The sequence below is a fragment of the Camellia sinensis genome, chromosome 5, assembly GCF_055761805.1.
Source record: "Camellia sinensis isolate YWXY chromosome 5, ASM5576180v1, whole genome shotgun sequence".
NCBI classification, from domain to species: domain Eukaryota; kingdom Viridiplantae; phylum Streptophyta; class Magnoliopsida; order Ericales; family Theaceae; genus Camellia; species Camellia sinensis.
The window spans coordinates 179,328,090-179,346,089 of record NC_138965.1 but is presented as its reverse complement, the minus strand read 5'-3'; the positions used below and the strand labels follow the sequence as shown (position 1 = coordinate 179,346,089).

The following is an 18,000-nucleotide window of genomic DNA, read 5'->3' as shown; positions in this document are numbered from 1 at the left end:
TTTATACACCATGGAGGAGAGGGGAGGAGCCTCTAGCCATCAAGGCTGGCAACTAATGCTAGCAAAACTGCCCAATCAATTTTGTAAAACTGATAAGCCTTAAATGTGTGAGTTATATACACATTTATGAGGCAATTTCTTATTCAACCATTTTTCTCCAACAATCCCCAACATGAATAAAAATTGACCGAATACAGCAAACACTCAACGTTTATCAACAAAGACTCGGAAAGAGAGAGAGCACATAGACTAACCCTGCATCAGAAAAGGTAGCTGTTGGCCTTGAACCTTTCGTAGTAAAAGCCTATCAGATTTACTGGCTGACCAGTGAACGTGATGTCTTGAATTGTTCTGCCATTTATGTAAACCGAGACAATAGACCTCACACAGGAGTTAGTCCAACCATTGTTCTTGTTCTCACTGGTGTGTCTGGTATGGCCCTGGAACACTAGCCTGGTTCTATGAATGTTTTTAAAGAATTCGGCCTTGGCAATTCTTAAAGAAGCGGCCCCACTTCGCACTCACATAGGTGACCTAGATACGGTATTTCATTATACCACATCACTAAGGTCATTAAAAGCATTAGCTTAACCTTCCACCCCCACAGGGCATCACTGTATAAATGAATGGGCAAGAGGATTTACCTCTTCAATGACTCCCCATTACACGAAGTTAGGTTGTCCCTTTGAACCTAGATCTTGGGATCTCCAGTCAACTAGGTTGGGTTTTCCGTTCCGGTAACCTTTACTAAAGGCCTTAATCCCATTCCTCTTGACGACTTTTTTACTAACTCTCGAGTTAACCCTTTGGTTAGCGGATCTGCAATGTTGTCCTTAGACTTCACATAGTCTAGAGAGACAACTCCATTTGAGAGTAGTTGTCGTATGGAATTATGTCTACGACGGATATGTCTAGACTTTCCATTATACATATTACTCTGTGCCCGACCAATCGCTGATTGGCTATCGCAATGAATACTGATAGCTGGCACAAGTTTCGGCCAACGTGGAATATCCTCAACAAACTGGCAAAGCCATTCAGCTTCTTCAGTTGCTTTATCTAAAGCAATAAACTCAGATTCCATCGTTGATCTAGAGATACACGTTTGCTTTGTAGATTTCTAAGACACGGTTGCCCCTCCGAGGGTAAACACATAACCACTAGTGGATTTGGAATCTTTTATATCAGATATCCAATTTGCGTCACTATACCCTTTTAGTACCGCTGGGTATCTGGTATAATGCAGCCCATAATCCAGGGTGTAACGGATATACCCCAACACCCGCACAATGCCCTTCCAATGAGTAGCATTAGGATTACTCGTGTATCTACTCAGCCTACTAACAGCGTAGGCGGTATCCGGCCTTGTACAACTCATCAGATACATCAAACTCCCAATGACCCGAGAATATTCTAGTTGAGAGACACTCTCACCATTATTCTTGGTCAAATATAGACTTAAGTCTACCGGTGTCCTAAACATACTTGTATCTGACTTTCCAAATTTCTCAAGTATCTTATTAACATAATGAGCTTGAGAAAGTACAATACCACCAGATGTTCTGGTGATCTTAACACCCAGAATGACATCTGCAAGGCCCATATCCTTCATGTCAAACTTAGAGTTTAACAATCTTTTGGTAGCTTTAATCATTTCATCATTGCTACCAACAATGAGTATGTCATCAACGTATAGACACAAAATGACATAACCTTTGTCAGTGCCTTTAACATATACGCACTTATCACACTCATTGATTCGAAACCCTTTTGACAACATAGCATTGTCAAACTTCTCATGCCATTGTTTGGGAGCTTGCTTCAAACCATACAATGACTTGACAAGCTTACAGACTTTCTTACTTTTTCCTGGAGCTGAAAACCCCTCAGGTTGCTCCATGTATATTTCTTCATCTAAATCTCTATTTAAGAAAGCTGTCTTTACATCCATCTGATGTATTTCTAAACTACGTAAAGCTGCTATTGCAATCACCATGCGAATGGATGTAATCCTTGTCACAGGTGAATACGTATCAAAGTAATCAAGGCCTTCTTGCTGTCTGTATCCTTTGATAACTAGCCGAGCTTTATATTTGTCAATTGACCCATCCGCTTTCATCTTTCTTTGAAAGATCCACTTACTCCCCAAGGCCTTACTGCCTGGGGGTAGATCAACCAACTCCCAAGTATGGTTCTGTAAGATGGAGTCAATCTCACTCTTAATTGCTTCTTTTCATAAAGGACTTTCAGGTGAAGTCACAGCTTCATGGAACGTTCGAGGTTCTCCCTCTAACATATAAGTCAAGAAGTCTGGACCAAAAAACTTTGTGGTTCTAGCCCTTTTACTCCTTCTTGACTCATCTACTTCATCAGCTTGATCATCTACTTGATCAGTTATTTGATCAGCTGTTTGATCATCCATGTGATCATTTATGTGATCGTCTTCGTGATTATCTATTTCTTTCATGGAACTCGGAACCCTGTCTTGGGGACGACACGGAAATACATCTTCAAAGAAAGATGCACTTCTAGATTCCATGATAGTATTCATGTGTATATCTGAAATATCAGACTTGTGCACAAGAAATCTATATGCACTACTATTTTGTGCATAACCAATAAAAATACAGTCCACGGTTTTCGGACGTATCCTAACCCGCTTGGGTGTAGGTACTGCCACTTTTGCAAGACACCCCCACATTTGTAGGTATTTATATGAAGGCTTGTGACCTTTCCACAACTCATATGGAGTCTTGTCCACTTTCTTCCGTAGTATTCTATTAAGAATATAATTCACGGAGAGAATTGCTTCCCCCCATAAGTTCTGTGGCAACCCAGAACTTATCAACATTGCATTCATCATCTCTTTCAGCGTCCTGTTCTTCTGCTCAGCAACACCATTTGACTGAGGCGAATAAGGCGCTGTGGTTTGGTGAATAATCCCAAATTGAGCACAAGTCTCGGCAAACGGGGATTCATACTCACCACCACGATCACTTCTCAATGCCTTGATTTTCCGGCTTAATTGATTCTCAACTTCATTCTTAAAAAGAATAAATTTATCAATAGCCTCGTCTTTGCTTTTAAGCAAATACACATAACAGTATTTAGTGCAATCATCAACAAAAGTGATGAAGTACTTGTTGCCACCACGTGATTGTACAACTTTCAAGTCACACACATCACTATGCACTAAACCCAAAGGCTGGATACTTCTTTCAATAGAATGAAAAGAAAACCTTGTCAATTTTGCTTCTACACAAGTTTCACACTTGTGTTGTGGATTAATCTTGAAAGATGGTATGTGATCTAACTTGATTAATCTACGTAAAGAGTCAAAATTTACATGACCCAATCTACCATGCCATAAATTAGGGGACTCAAGCATATAAGCAGAAGAAGAAGCTTTCTCATTAATCATAGGGATAAGTGTCATTACATTCAATTTAAACATACCACCTGACATATATCCCTTCCCCACATAGACCCCGCCCTTGGTCAACACGACCTTGTCTGATTCAAACACCATACAGAAACCATGCTTGCTTAGGAGAGACCCCGAGACAAGGTTCTTACGAATGTCCGGCACAAAAAGGACATCGTTCAAAATCAGTTCTTTTCCTGAAGTCATCTTCAGGATCACCTTGCCTTTACCCTCAACAGCTGAGGTTGCAGAGTTTCCCATAAACAACTTCTCTCCGTTTGAAACCGGTTCGAAAGTTGTGAACATTCTCTTCTTTGCACAAATATGGCGAGTGGCCCCAGTGTCCACCCACCACTCCCTCGGGTTTGACCCCACCATGTTCACTTCTGACACGACGGCTGACAGATGCATGTTGTCCACATCGTGTGACAATTCCTTCATTTCAGCCATATGTGCCTGGTTTTTGTGTTGGGAAGGGTTTTTCTCGTAGGGCTTCTTCTTCAGACAATCAACTGCCCGATGCCCGTCACTTCCACAGTTGAAGCATTTGCCATCGAACCTAAAAGTAGGCTCCTTTAGCTTGTAGGCTGGCCTTTTGGAGATTCCTCCTCGAGCCCCCAACTTTGAGCTTTTGCCTGTCGGTGGTTTTTTCCTCGCCCCCGAGGACTCGCCATGCTCAACCATGTTGGCTTTGACAGTGGAGGTACTCCCTCCTTTCTTCCTGTTGTCCTCTTCAATCCGGAGCCTGACAACGAGCTCTTCGACTGTCATCTCTTTTCGTTTGTGCTTCAAGGAGTTCTTGAAGTCTTTCCAACCGTTAGGCAGCTTCTCAATCAAAGCAGCTGCCTGGAATGACTCACTTAGGACCATCCCTTCTGCATGTATCTCGTGCAGAATCACTTGGAACTCTTGGACTTGACTCAGGACAGTTTTAGAGTCTACCATCTTGAAGTCCAGGAACTGGCCGACAATAAATTTCTTTACCCCAGCATCCTCGGTCTTGTACTTTTTGTCCAAGGCATCCCACAACTCCTTAGCCGATTTCTTGGCATAGAACACGTTGAAAAGCGGATCCGCCAAGCCGTTCAGAATGTAATTTCGGCATACGAAGTCTGCTTGTTTCCAAGCGTCCAGAGCTATAAGCTTTTGTTTATCTTGCTCATTCTCCTCTACGGCTGGTATATCTTCACTCAGAAACCTCGCAAGGCTTAGAGTAGTCAAATAAAACAACATCTTCTGCTGCCATCTCTTGAAATTCACTCTCGTGAACTTCTCCAGGCGCTCGTGATGATTGGGCGGTCCTCCCGGAACAGCCGGAGTAACAACAGGAGGATTGACCACAGAGGTCACAGCAGGGGTTGGCAAGCCAGTCGCCCCGGGGTTCGAATCCCCACCAATATTAGCAGCAGCAGTAGCAGCATCAGAGACAGTTGCCATTTCTGAAAAATTATATCAAAATTTTCACTATTCTGTATTTCCAGAAATCAAACTTAACACTAGAAAATCCCACAATTGGAAATTTAATTCAAAACTAGTCTCACCATGCAACCTAGAATCGAACATGGTCAGGAAAGTTTCCAGGAAGACTGGAGGGGTCACACCGGTCCCACTTAAAACCCAGTTAACCTTAGACAAAACTTTCAAGAGCATGTTGACTCCTAGTCCATGGAAAACAACTTTAAGAATTAAATTTTCCAAGGGATGAACTAGGTTAAACACACCAAGTTCCAAACTGTACAAGCAATTACAACAAAATTGCTACAATAATTACAAGCAAATAAAACGTGCTTTACATATTGGTGAATAACCACAAATGAACACTCAATCAAACAATTGCTTCAAATATTTAGTCCAAATTAATCCTTTTTCCCATTTCCAAAGGTATTCCGGCAATAAAGAGTTAGCAGCAAAATACAACAAAACCTCCCTCAGCTTTTCTTTGCTTTTGGCAAAGTAGTGATTGAAGGGAAGGGTACTAGCAAACAAACTAATACATAACTGTAAGTAAAGATTAAAACCAACCCTTAAGTTACACATCTAGAATTTAAACTAAAAAAAACTGTAAAAAAATAATTACATAATAAACATGTAATTAACTATATAAGTTACAGACCTAAATAAAATGTAATTAAACCATATTTTAAATTGGTAAAGGTTACATATGAACTTATGGTACACTAAACATGTAATTAATTGAGGCAAGTTACAAACATTTTATAACTCCTAAATACTTAAATCACATTACTAGGCAAGAATTGCAAATGACATGATTAACATGCAAATAATTCTAGAGAAATTAACATGAATTTAAATATAGGCAAGTTGTAAACTTTACAACTCCACACCTAATTAAAGATTAATAGGTACAAGTTACATGAAAATTTACTACCTAATAAACATGCTAAAAATGTAAATTACACTAAAAATTAAACCCGAATGAACATGTAATTTATATTGTAAACTAGAAGCATGTAAATCTAGAAATACAAGGCATGAACCGGTACACCATAAATTAATAAATTAATTAGAAAATACAGTGAATTAACGTTGCACCAATGGAACTCTTCTTCCCTATTGATAACAGTGGCCTATTCCATGCCATGGGAAGACCAAACAGTAGCATACACAAAATGGCAAAATCAAAAGCTTAACCCTGTGTACATGCATCTAATAAACCAATTAACTCGCTAGTACTACCAGTGGCCAATTACATGTAAAATTGTTACACACACCTATGAATCTATTAATCTAATTCTATGATAGGCGTCGAATCTATTTTAAGCTTGTTGGGAAAAACTACTCACATTACATAATTTCACATTGCATATCGCAAAATTATGAGATGAACAAAACAAACCTTCAATCTCAGGAAAAATAACATGTTGAATAATATACAGATAAAATATAAAATGGTTAAAGGAAGCAAACCGAAGCCTATGTGATACCACAGTCTCCTTAAAATAGATTCGCCGCCTCACCGTTGGGTGCTGGAGGTACGCCGGCGTCTACTTTCCAGGATACGACGGTTTTTACCAGCTATAATAGAAGCACCTTCTGATTAGCTTAGCGAACGGACAACGGCAGCACTCTCTCTCAGGAAGAAAATTATAGGAGAAGTAAACTGGCAGTGTATGGATGTCAAGGAAAAATTCTATATATCCTTTCAAGGAATAAGGCCTCCTTTTATATACCATGGGGGAGAGGGAAGGAGCCTCTAGCCATCAAGGCTGGCAACTAATGCTAGCAAAACTGTCCAATCAATTTTGTAAAACTGATAAGCCTTAAATGTGTGAGTTATATACACATTTATGAGGCAATTTCTTATTCAACCATTTTTCTCCAACATTTTTTACTTAAAAGTTGTTCCAAATCTCCTAATAATGTTTAAATAATTTTTTTGTAGAGGGGTTTGTGCATGAAACAGAGAAGGAAATGAAAAAATTAATTAACCCAAACATAGCATAAATCTATCTATGACTAATTCACTTGTGTTTTGATCTCTTCATTTTGCAGGATGGATGTCTATACTCTCTCTCTCTCTCTCTCTCTCTCTCTCTCTGTACCTATTGATATGTTAGGGCTAAACAGAACATATCAGAGGAAGAGGAAGATGAAACTCAAATTTTAGGTTTTTTAACAAAAAAAAAAAAAAACACTAACCAAAACACGTCGTTTTGGCCAAAACGATCTCGTTTTGGTGAGGGCGACAGGGACGGTCGCAGGAAAGGACGACAGAGGATCCTTGCTTGAGAGACCCAGGATGAAATGAAATTGGCTAGCGAACAAGACGATAACTACCATTATATACTTCTTTTACTTAATAAAAAATGAATTAAATGAGAGACCAGCATGTTGCGCTGATTTGGTTTTCAAGAACTATGATGGTCAGTAGCAAATCATAATTTTATAGACTTCTCTATGTTGTCAGATTCACTCTTTAAAGACTCATGTTTGATCAGAAACAGTGGAAAGATCAATACTCACTACTTCGTTGTGAATATGACGCATTTCAAAGGTGTTCCATTATTTAGATCTTCAATTGTGCAATTTTATTATGTTTTGAAAATTTTGTTTTGTCAATTACTTGATTTATATTAATTTAGTTTGGTTTAATGTTTTTTTTTTTCTTTCTTTTTTTTTATAACAAATTTGGTTCGTCAATCACTAGGTTTTTATGAATCTAGTTTGATGGCTTTTTCAATACTAAAAACTAGTGCGTACTTATATGAGAAAAGGTGATATCTTATGTAACATGGATACAATACAAGATATATCAATATCCATTACATAAGATACAAAATAGCGTACAGTGGGACAGTTTTTTATTCGTTTGTTTGTTTATTTTTTTAATTTAAATAAAATTTAAAATAAAATAAATAAATAAAAACAGAAAACTTGGGTAGACATTATCTTTTATCTACCAAATTGACGGACAAGTCGGCAAATTTGGACTACAAATAATCAAGCACCAAAATCGCAAGCCATGCTTGAGAGAAGTGCTTGAATATTTTTGTGTATACCATCTATAAAAACATTTAAGTCAATTTAATAATTATATAATTTTCATTTTATTACACTTATCTCCCAACACAAATTATTACAATCATATCTATTATAGATTTCTCAAATTCAATCTGAGTTTAATATAGAGTAATACTAGAGATTCTAAAAGTTCTATTAGAATTTCTAACAAATATTTCACATGAATATGAACCCACATGATGTAAATCCTACGCCCATATAAGACATTTGATAAAAAATTTAATAAAACTTTTAAAATTTGTAACATTTTTCTTTGATATACAATGAAATGGAGGGAACAAATACGAGACAAGTAGGATTGGTAACCACGTAGTCATTATTGTTGAAGCTTTAAAAGATCATTCATTCAAAAAGACCAACTAAACCCATTTGGCTCGCAACATATCCAACAACCATTCTTGATCCGCCACTTGTCACCCACATACATATATTATATGCATATATATTGAACCATTTCATAAAAAATAACATTTAATCCACAAACATAATATATAGAGAGAGATAAGGAGAGATGTGTAATATAATACATATGGAATAAAGCTTGGGAGCTCGAAACCCCCCTCCCCCCGAATCTCCCGAAATTCAGAAGAGAGAGAAGAGAGGGGAAAAGGAGCTCGTCGTCGCAGCTCTCCGCCGTCGTCGCAGCTCATCGCCTCCGCCTCTGCCCGATCGTCGTCGCAGCCCCTCGTGCCTCCGCCCCCCGCCCCCGCCCTCGCCCCCCGCCTCCAACCCGATTTGTTAGGCCCCCTCCAGTCCTCCTCCTCCCTCCTCCTCCTTCCTCCTCTTCTTCTTTCTTCTTCTCTTCTTCTTCTTTCTTCTTCTTCTGATTTTTTGATTGAAAAAAAAAAATTAAAAAATTAAAACGACGAAACGACGTCGTTTCGTCAATTCGGGGGATTCGGGAGGGCTCGATTCGAGCTCTCTAGCACGGTTGAATACATATGTTAAGATAGTTTTATATTAGAATGCTGATGAACTATGCAATAACAATGTCTTAATAATGATAATAATTGGAAACAAACAGAAGATTCCGATTGAATAAATAAAAAATTTAGAATTTAATATGTTATAAAGATTAAACATTAAGATTATTTTTATAATTTCTCCTCTAATTTATTATTTGATGCTATAGATCCACGACACAACCATTATGAATATAATAAAAATCACATAAAATCAACTAACATCTAACTAATGTACCATGTAAAATATAATAAACTAAGGCCATGTTTGTTTGGGCGGACTGGATTAGCATTCCCATGACTAATAGTCCTAAGACTACGAATCCGTTGGATTATGTATCCTATCTTAACTAATAATCAAGTTTAAAATAATTAGTCCGTACTTCAATTGTTTAACCAAACATCGGATTAATAATTTTATTGGACTATTAGTCCAATCTCAAACTCATGTCCACCCAAACAAACATGGCCTAAATGTAACAAAAAAAAATTTGTGCGTCCAGCATTCAAAGATAATGGGAAACAACACATGGCACAACAATGATGATAACACATTATATAATCATATGACAAATAATTATAATAAGAATTCACTTCATAGCCAACGTGGATGTATCACTTCATAGTCCACCTAGAGAAGAGGACATGGTAGATTATAGATAACTATCTATGTGAATATTGGGTGAGGGTGATTTTCCATCAAAGCCCAACAGAATGAACATTAAGAGACCTCATAATAATTTATCTATATGCATTTCCAAGACTTTTAAGAACATATAACAAAAGAAAAGTAAAAAAAGTTGTTCAAAGTTTAAATCAACAACCCACTGGAGAAAAAGAAAAAAGAAAAAAAAGAATCCAAACTAGCAAAAGGGACAAAAAGGAGGGGCAAGCAGCATCTTGAGAAAATGGAGCAAACCTTGAAAGAACAAACAAGAGGAAAAGAATGGAAGCTGCAGCCAAAAGAATGAACAAACCCTACATATCTCAACAAGAACCATCCATCAATAATAACTCTACTCACACTGCAGTCTTGTTTTCTTCAATTAGTTTCTCACCTCCCATCTGCAGATGCAAATGAACCCTTAAATGACTGATTGGGTATGCTGCCTTGGGTATTGTCACCACTGCCAAGTAAAGCTGATGAAGACGTATCCAGAGCCTGCCACTTCTTGACTGCTTGTGGCAGCGTCATATCAAAGTCGATTCCATAAATGTCATCAGCATCAGGGTCTGATGGTTTCCAAAGCTCGGTGAGAGATGAGAGTACATTGACGGCGTGACCCATGTCAGGTCTCTGAGATGAATCCCTTGCGCAGCAGTGTCCAGCCAGCTCAGCAACAGTGCTGACACTGGCAACCGTTTCTTCATCAAGATCAATTGTTGGGTCAATAGCCTTCCGGAATGTGTCCTTCTTGTTATGCATTCTGCGGAACCATGTGACGAGATGAACACTCTCCTCCTTCTGGGACTGGTCTAGTGCCTTTCTTCCTGTAATCAGCTCCATTAGAATCACTCCGAAGCTGTACACATCACTCTTAGTTGTCACTCGTCCTGTCTCTGTACATTAGTCACACTTTAACATTTTAGTAATCAGTAACATGAATGTTGAAAACCAAAAACAGAGAAAGTGATGTGTAAACCCAAACACCCAAGTTTTATAGTAATTATGAATCATTATATGGGCGCTTTCAATTCAACGAGGACATAGTCATCAATTGCATGTGATACAATAATGAAACAATCCACGCAATGATCTTACTCCAACAGTATGAAGATTTATTGAAAATTTATAGACTACAACAGATACATTTCAAGTAAAGCAAAATAAATGGATTCATTCAACTTGGTAAACATACATCATACACCATGTGCGTACTGAGTTTCAAATAAACCCAAGATCAGCATGTAAACAAGGGGTGAATCATGTGAAGGCTCTGTTTGTTTCAATGTAAAATATTTTGCATGGAATACCATTTTTCATGTACAACTTTTTACTTGGAAAACAATTTCATTATCTCATTTTTTGATGTTTTGCAACGAACTTCCAAACTGAAAAATCCAGAAATCCCTTAGATATTAATTTGTGATTATGTATCAATTTTAACCGGTAAATAACAATTTCAATCAAACAATCAAGACAAATCGACACAGCGATTTTAATGTGGAAAAACCACAATTAGATCGCCTTTAATTGTGACAAAAAAATCATAGGCAAAAGCCACAATACAATCCACTAAGAAGACAAAAAAAATTACACAAGTGTACTCTCAATTACCTAGCGAATCCATACCCGAACTGAACCAACCTCTATATGCCTCTTCCATTACATTCTTCACCTCAGAATTGTTTTGCCCAACGTTAGATCCACAACGCCAATGTCAAATCCACGACGATGAGCCACTCCAGAATCCACCAAAACTTCAGGCCCAAATTCTACGGAATCCACCGAAGAACAATTCTCTCTTTTGTATTGAATAAATAAAACAAACAAACCTTTTGATTTGATCCACTTAATGCATGATTAATTTCTCACAGATATCAAAGGAAAACAAGTAAAGAAACTCTAGATAAAAACCCTAATACCTAGGAACAAGATCTAGAAACCGTAATCCTAAAATCTGATAAAACCACATATTTATAGAAAACTGATCCGCGATTTCCGCTCGAGCCAAGAATGGCCGCTCGAGCACAGGAATGGCCGCTTGAGCGGGAAAAAACAACTCCCAGTACTTTTATAGGCAAGTGAAACTTCTGAAAGGTCACGATCTCCGCTCGAGCGCAGGAATAGCCACTCGAGCAAACAAACAACTTCGACAACAATTTTGCTTCTGGCTTCGAGAGCACTACCCCTCGACCTTGCCTGAGTGCTACCCCGGACCAACCAAGGGACGATGTCCCCTGAACCCTCGCGAGCTGACCGAGCAACTCGATCCCTGACATAGTCAGAGAAGTGACAAACATGAAAGAATTAACTTCTGAAACATCTCCGCAAGGCACAATTCGGGTTGGATTTATATCTAAAAACTCATAACTTCACTAAAATAAAAGTTGAACAAAATTACAACTGAAAGGAGTTTTGTCAAAAGGGATTGCCAAGGATAAAAACCTAATACAAACAATTTCAGACAAGGTGAAAACAAAATATATTGCAAGGTTTTGTCCAAATGATGGAGAATTGGTCAGCTTGAACCTTATAGAAGTTTTCCATACGCTAGAGTCTATATACACAGGTCAGGTCTTGTTTTAGGGGTGAGTATGTCGTATTTTCCTGTAAGTGGTGAGAGCATGGAACGTGCACTAACTTATGGAAATCAGATTAGTAAGTCAATTTCCTTCTACTTGCTAAAAACATATTTTACTCTTTCTTTTTCTTGTACAACCAAACACCAAAACTTTGTAAAAAAAAATTGTGCTCAGACAAAAGGATCCTCAAAGTGGTTAAAACTGAAAGCCTTGTAGACTGACATACACATAAAGACACTGATTACCGTTCATGCTTATGCAGTGACTAATAATAGCTGGAAATCATGTTGAAATGAATACTTCAATAACACCAACCAAAATCATGTTGAAATGAATACTTTAATAACATCAACCATGAAAATGAGCGAAACTGTTTAATTAGATGCAAACATACTTCCAGATCCAAAGCTTGAGAGATAATCCATCATTCAGAAATTAGAATACAATGCATCATCTATAACGTCGTCATCACTATCTCATTCATTCTCGCCAAGTTTGTGAAGTTGGTTTCAAATTTTTTAACTTGAAAAAATTAGATACACAGAAAAAGAGAACCTAATTGTGAAGTGAAGTAAATTCAATCCCACATGATTAGCCAATGGGATATGATAGGCATTCACGAAATTAAAAACAAAATATTAAGTTGAATTGCATTATGTTCACACTCATCCTCTGCTAGCTGATATTTCTTTCTTTCATGTTTCATTGGTTCGTCTGTTGATAGTTTGATGCTCCCCTGTTGTTTACAGATATGACAGTTCAAATCTAGTAAACCACACTAGTGTTTTCACTATTTCAAGCACCACAAACTAATTATTTGTCGAGGCATATAGAAGACAAGCAATAGTTGTAAAACTTAATCCTACACCAAAATGAGCTTAATATACAATACCTGCATATTCTGGTGCAAGATACCCAAAAGTTCCAGCTAGTTTTGTTTCAACTGAAACATTCCCATCTGGTGCGAGACGAACAAGTCCAAAATCTGCAACCTTAGCACGCATATCATCTCCTAGAAGAATGTTGGTTGGTTTAAGATCCCTATGGATGAAACTTTGATGGGCTAAAGCATGTAGATACTCAACACCTCTAGCCACATCCAGGCCAAGGGTCAGACGTTTCGACCATTCAAGGGGTTTCAACCCTTCCACGTTCCAGTGAAACAGGTGCCTACTAAGAGTCCCTTGAGGCATGTATTCATAAACAAGTAGCCTCTCATTTCCATCCAAGCAGTAACCCAAGAGAGAAACCAAATGCCTATGTCGAACCTTAGTAAGCACCGCAATCTCAGACTTGAACTCATCCAAACCCTTGTCACTCACCACTCCAGACTCCATCCTCTTCACCGCAATCTTAGTCCCATCATGCAACTCTCCTTTGTAAACTTTTCCAAATCCTCCTCTTCCCAATATGTTCTCTTCACTAAAACTGTTGGTCACAGTCTTCAAAACTTGAATGGAGATTACCATATTTCTGGCTTCAATAACATGAATATCACTAGGTCCACTATTGTCATGACTGTATGTTTCACTCGTTGTCCCACCAGTTAAACCCAAATCAGCAATGGTAATCTTAACAGCATCATGGTCTGAACCTGAATGATGAGGACGAACCACCATGGCATTTGGACTCTGCACCTTACAAGAATGCTTTTGTTTAGCCCTACAAATGCAGAACACACTAACCCCAACAGCCAATACCACACAAATACAACTAATTACCAAACCCACAACCACACCAGTCGACTTATTGCCACTACTTCCCGAAGTCTTTGTTCCACTACCTGAGGGCGTTCCCGGCGATGGACTAACACTATCCCTCCCAATATCAGGATTCCCATCAGTTTTTACAAGTACATTACTCTGAAAAGATGGAATGTTCCCATAAAGCCGGTTGTTCGAAACATCTAATTCTCTTAGGTTAGGCAAAGTTGTGAGCTCATTAGGGATAGTGCCCGTAAGATTGTTATTAGCAAGAATTAGTCTCTGCAACGAAGTAATTGATGAAAAATTGGGAGAAATCATACCACTAAGACCCATTTTCTGAAAATTGACAACAGTAATGTCCCCATTAGAACAAGTGAGACCCATCCACTGGACACAAGGATCATTCCCTTTCCAATTATCCGCAAACACCGTTGGATAACCAACAGATTGTGCAATCGTAAGCAATGTATTAACCCGGGAATCGCAACCAACACCAGGATCAGATAAGCAGAAACTATTAGTCCCAATTGTCATATCAACTGCAACCAAAGAATGAAATTTTGGGGTCGGGCCTTGGAACAGATTGTTTGTCAAATTCACAACTTTAAGCGATGGAAGGTTCACAAGAGACACGGGTACTAAACCCGTGATCCGATTGTCCCTAACACTGAAATTCTGCAACCCGGTTAGCCCTGAAAGTTCCGGTAAAGGACCCGAAAAGGAATTGGAATGTAACCACACTTGGTTCAATTGGGTCATGTTCTGTATCACCCCAATTGAGCCATTGAGCTTAGAACTAATACCCTGTTGCCCATTCAACCACAGAGACTGAATCGACGAACCCGAAAAGCTTCCCGGCAATTCACCCTCGAGATTGTTGAATGCCAAATGCAAGGAACCCAGATTCACAAACCCGCCAAAGAATTCGGGAATGTTTCCGATTATATTGGCCGCATTGGCAGAGAAAACCTGGAGAGCCGAGGCGTTTTGGAGACTTTCCGGGATTCGCCACGGCGAAAAGGGGTTGTAATCGAGATAAACACCTTGAAGAGATGTCATTCCGAGAAAGAAATCGGAGGGAATGGAAGAGAAATTGTTGTTGTTGAGGAACAAGAACTGGAGAGAACTCAACCCAGACAAACTCGGAACCGGACCAGTGAGTTGGTTGGACATGAACTCGAGTCTCTGCAAGGAAGTGAGGTTGGCGAGACTCGGAGGAAGAAAGCCTTTCAGGTGCTGATGCCCAATTTGGATTCGGGTGACCCGATTGTCGCTGGAGCAACCCACATTCTGCCATTTGCAGGGGTCTGAGTCGGTCCAGCCGAGTGAACTCGGAGGGTTGATGCTCTGCTTGAGAGCCTGCATTACTGAAGCGTCGTCACTCTGACAGTGAACAAAGACCAAAGAGGAGAGGAGAGAGAGGAATATGAGGGATAAAACCCTAGAATCAAGATGGGGTGTTGTGTCCATATCCTCGAGAAAATCGGGGAGACAGAGGAAGAAAATCCTGAGAGAAAGTGGTGGTGGGGGAGTTGTTTTTGTTTGGAAAATGCCTTGCCCCAGTGGGGGTGTGGGGGTCTTACTACTGATTGGCTGAAAAATATTTTTTTTTTTTTTATATGAACATATAAATTTGTGTAAGTTTTATATAGATTTAATAAAATAGAGACGGAAAAGTGTTTTTGAGTGATTTTGCAGACGAAGCGGCGGAGAATCGGGTTGAAAGAATACTAAGTACAAGAGAAATGAGACTGACAGAGCGATTTTTGAGAGGGAGAAATGTGCATGGTGAGTTATTTTACCATCTTAAATACTTTATTAAATATTTAATTAAATTTTTTATATAGATATTGGATTTATATGTATATAATTTGTATAGATTTTATACTTATATAGAAAATTTGATAAATTACTTAGGTTTCATAACATTTTTCATGTATCGTTGCAAAGTTGTCACATGCCCGGGTCTCATTTTTTTTTCAATTATTTTTTAGGGTGGTTTGAAATAGGGTTTTATTCATAAATTTAATAATTAGAATTCGTATTTAGGGGTTGCTTTTTATGTTTTAAATAAGTATATTTTTTGATTTTTTATAAAATATGTGTTGGGTTTGAAGTGATGTGGTAGGATGTGATATAACTTAAATAAAATGATGTGACTTTACGTTTGGGAAGTGAGTTGGCTTTTTGACTTTTTGAATTTTTTGGCTATTTTAGCCTGGGCTAAAAAGCTTGGTTTGGGAAGGGCTTTTTGGCTTTTTTGACTTTTTTTGTGAGAGAAGAGTGTAATGATTATGGGTTGGATGTGATGTTTTGTTTTTTGTGGCTAAAATAGCCTATGCTAAAATAGCCAAAAAAGCCCCAAAATTTTCTTCCCAAACGTAGGCTTAAATAGAATAGTGACTTTTTGACTTTTTAACTTTTTTTAGAGAATGCCAAACCTAGTCTTAATTTTATTCCTAATTTATAATTGGGTAAATTACAAATATATCCTCTGAGATTTGCTTAAAATATGAATTGTCTCCTGTAGTTTAGAAAATTATAAATACCTCCCTGTCAGAATTTTTTATTTAACAGAATTAATTAAAAAAGTAAAATTTCTAACTGTTCACCTATACAATAATAAAATTATCTAAAACATTAATTGAAATAAAATTTTAACGTTATTAAAAACTGTTAATTAATTTTATGATTTATTAATAAAAGGACCTATTTATTATGAAATTAAAAACCTTAGAAGGTATAATATAATTTTTAGAATCCTATGAGATAATTTGTAATTTAAGTAAACTTAGGGGTGGTTGTAATTTACCCGTTATAATTCTAGTCTTGCTTTCAAAAGGATCAATAATAATAATAATAATAATAATAATATATGTCTAAATTTAATAATATAATCTCAATTCAATTTGCAGCTTAATTGTAAAAGAAATTTCATTAGAGTATTTAGGCCAAGTTTGGGAAGATAAGAAAAAGTCAAAAAATTACTCAAAAAGTTAACACTATTCACCAAAAGTCAACAATTACGGCTACATAACTCCCAATCCTAATTTTTTCTTACAAGCCAATTTTTACAATTTTTTAATACACATTTTTCCATAAAAAATCAAAAAATTAACCCAAACATCCATATTTTTTTTCTCAATTTTTTAGTCCAAAAAGATAAAAAGTGCACTTATTTAGAACACCCCAAAAACCCCTTAATTTAATTTATCTTCTACAATGTAATTAAATTTTTTACTATTTATATATTGTTAAAATTTATATTTTTGGAAAAATTAAATCAACGTCATTAGATAACAATGTGAATCTTTCTACGATGATTATAAATATAAATTTTCAAATATTATTAAATTTTAACTGTCTAAAAATAATTATTAAATTTTAAAATTTTGCACCACCTCGCACGTCAAAAACCTTTCCCACACACACATCCAACTGTATAATTATATCCCTGTTAATTACAGGTTATTTTGGAAATTCTATCATATTTCCCAATTCGTCCCTGAATTTTCCATATATTTTTGTTTTCCGTTACGTTTCTGAAACTGGTGACAATTAATGACCCAGAAACCTTCCTGGGGTTGTGATTGAGCTGGACATGTTAGTGAGACAGAGAGGACTGAGCTGGAATGCAGTAGGGTTTTGATAACTGATAATTTTGATATGATTTTTTCAAATTTTCAAAATTCAAATGGTTTATAAGATACCAGGGTGGAATCACCAATGAAAATGCTAACCAGATGAATCGGTGATATATATTGGGTATGAAAATCAGTGATATATTTGAGTCAATCACACCAAAATTCCAAGTGTATAGTAAATGGAAATTCCTTTGGTATTACGCAATTGTTTGATACAAATATTATACAATTTTTTAATTAAGTTATTGATAATTTATAATTCAAAAATAAAATTACAAAATGGTCTAATTTCATTTTTTAATCATAAATCATTATAATTTTATTTAAAAAATACATAACATTCATCACACAAAAAAATATAATATGTATTAAAAAAATTACGTAACATGGTGCATATGATACTTTTCAAAAAGTTTCCTAACATAGGCCCCGTTTGGTAGAGCATTATAACTTATAACCTAACAGCTCATAGCTGT

At 37.1% G+C, this 18,000-nt stretch overlaps 1 protein-coding gene across 1 annotated transcript; it reads right to left on the bottom strand.

The window, feature by feature from the left end:
- Positions 1–9,643: 9,643 nt before the first annotated feature.
- On the bottom strand, positions 9,644–15,459 carry LOC114312523 (receptor protein kinase TMK1-like). The gene is made up of 2 exons (XM_082870548.1): positions 13,067–15,459; positions 9,644–10,488 (listed from the first exon to the last, which is right to left on the bottom strand). Exons 1-2 carry the CDS (start codon positions 15,348–15,350, stop codon positions 9,983–9,985), a joined length of 2,790 nt encoding a protein of 929 aa, XP_082726674.1. The 5' UTR covers positions 15,351–15,459; the 3' UTR covers positions 9,644–9,982.
- Between the last annotated feature and the right edge of the window lie 2,541 nt (positions 15,460–18,000).

Coding starts and splice junctions, on each gene's coding strand:
- LOC114312523 (XM_082870548.1), bottom strand. CDS start 15,350: ATGGACACAACACCCCATCTTGATTCTAGGGTTTTATCCCTCATATTC. Junction 10,489..13,066: donor TCTTGCACCAGAATATGCAG/GTATTGTATATT, acceptor ACTAATGTACAG/AGACAGGACGAGTGACAACT.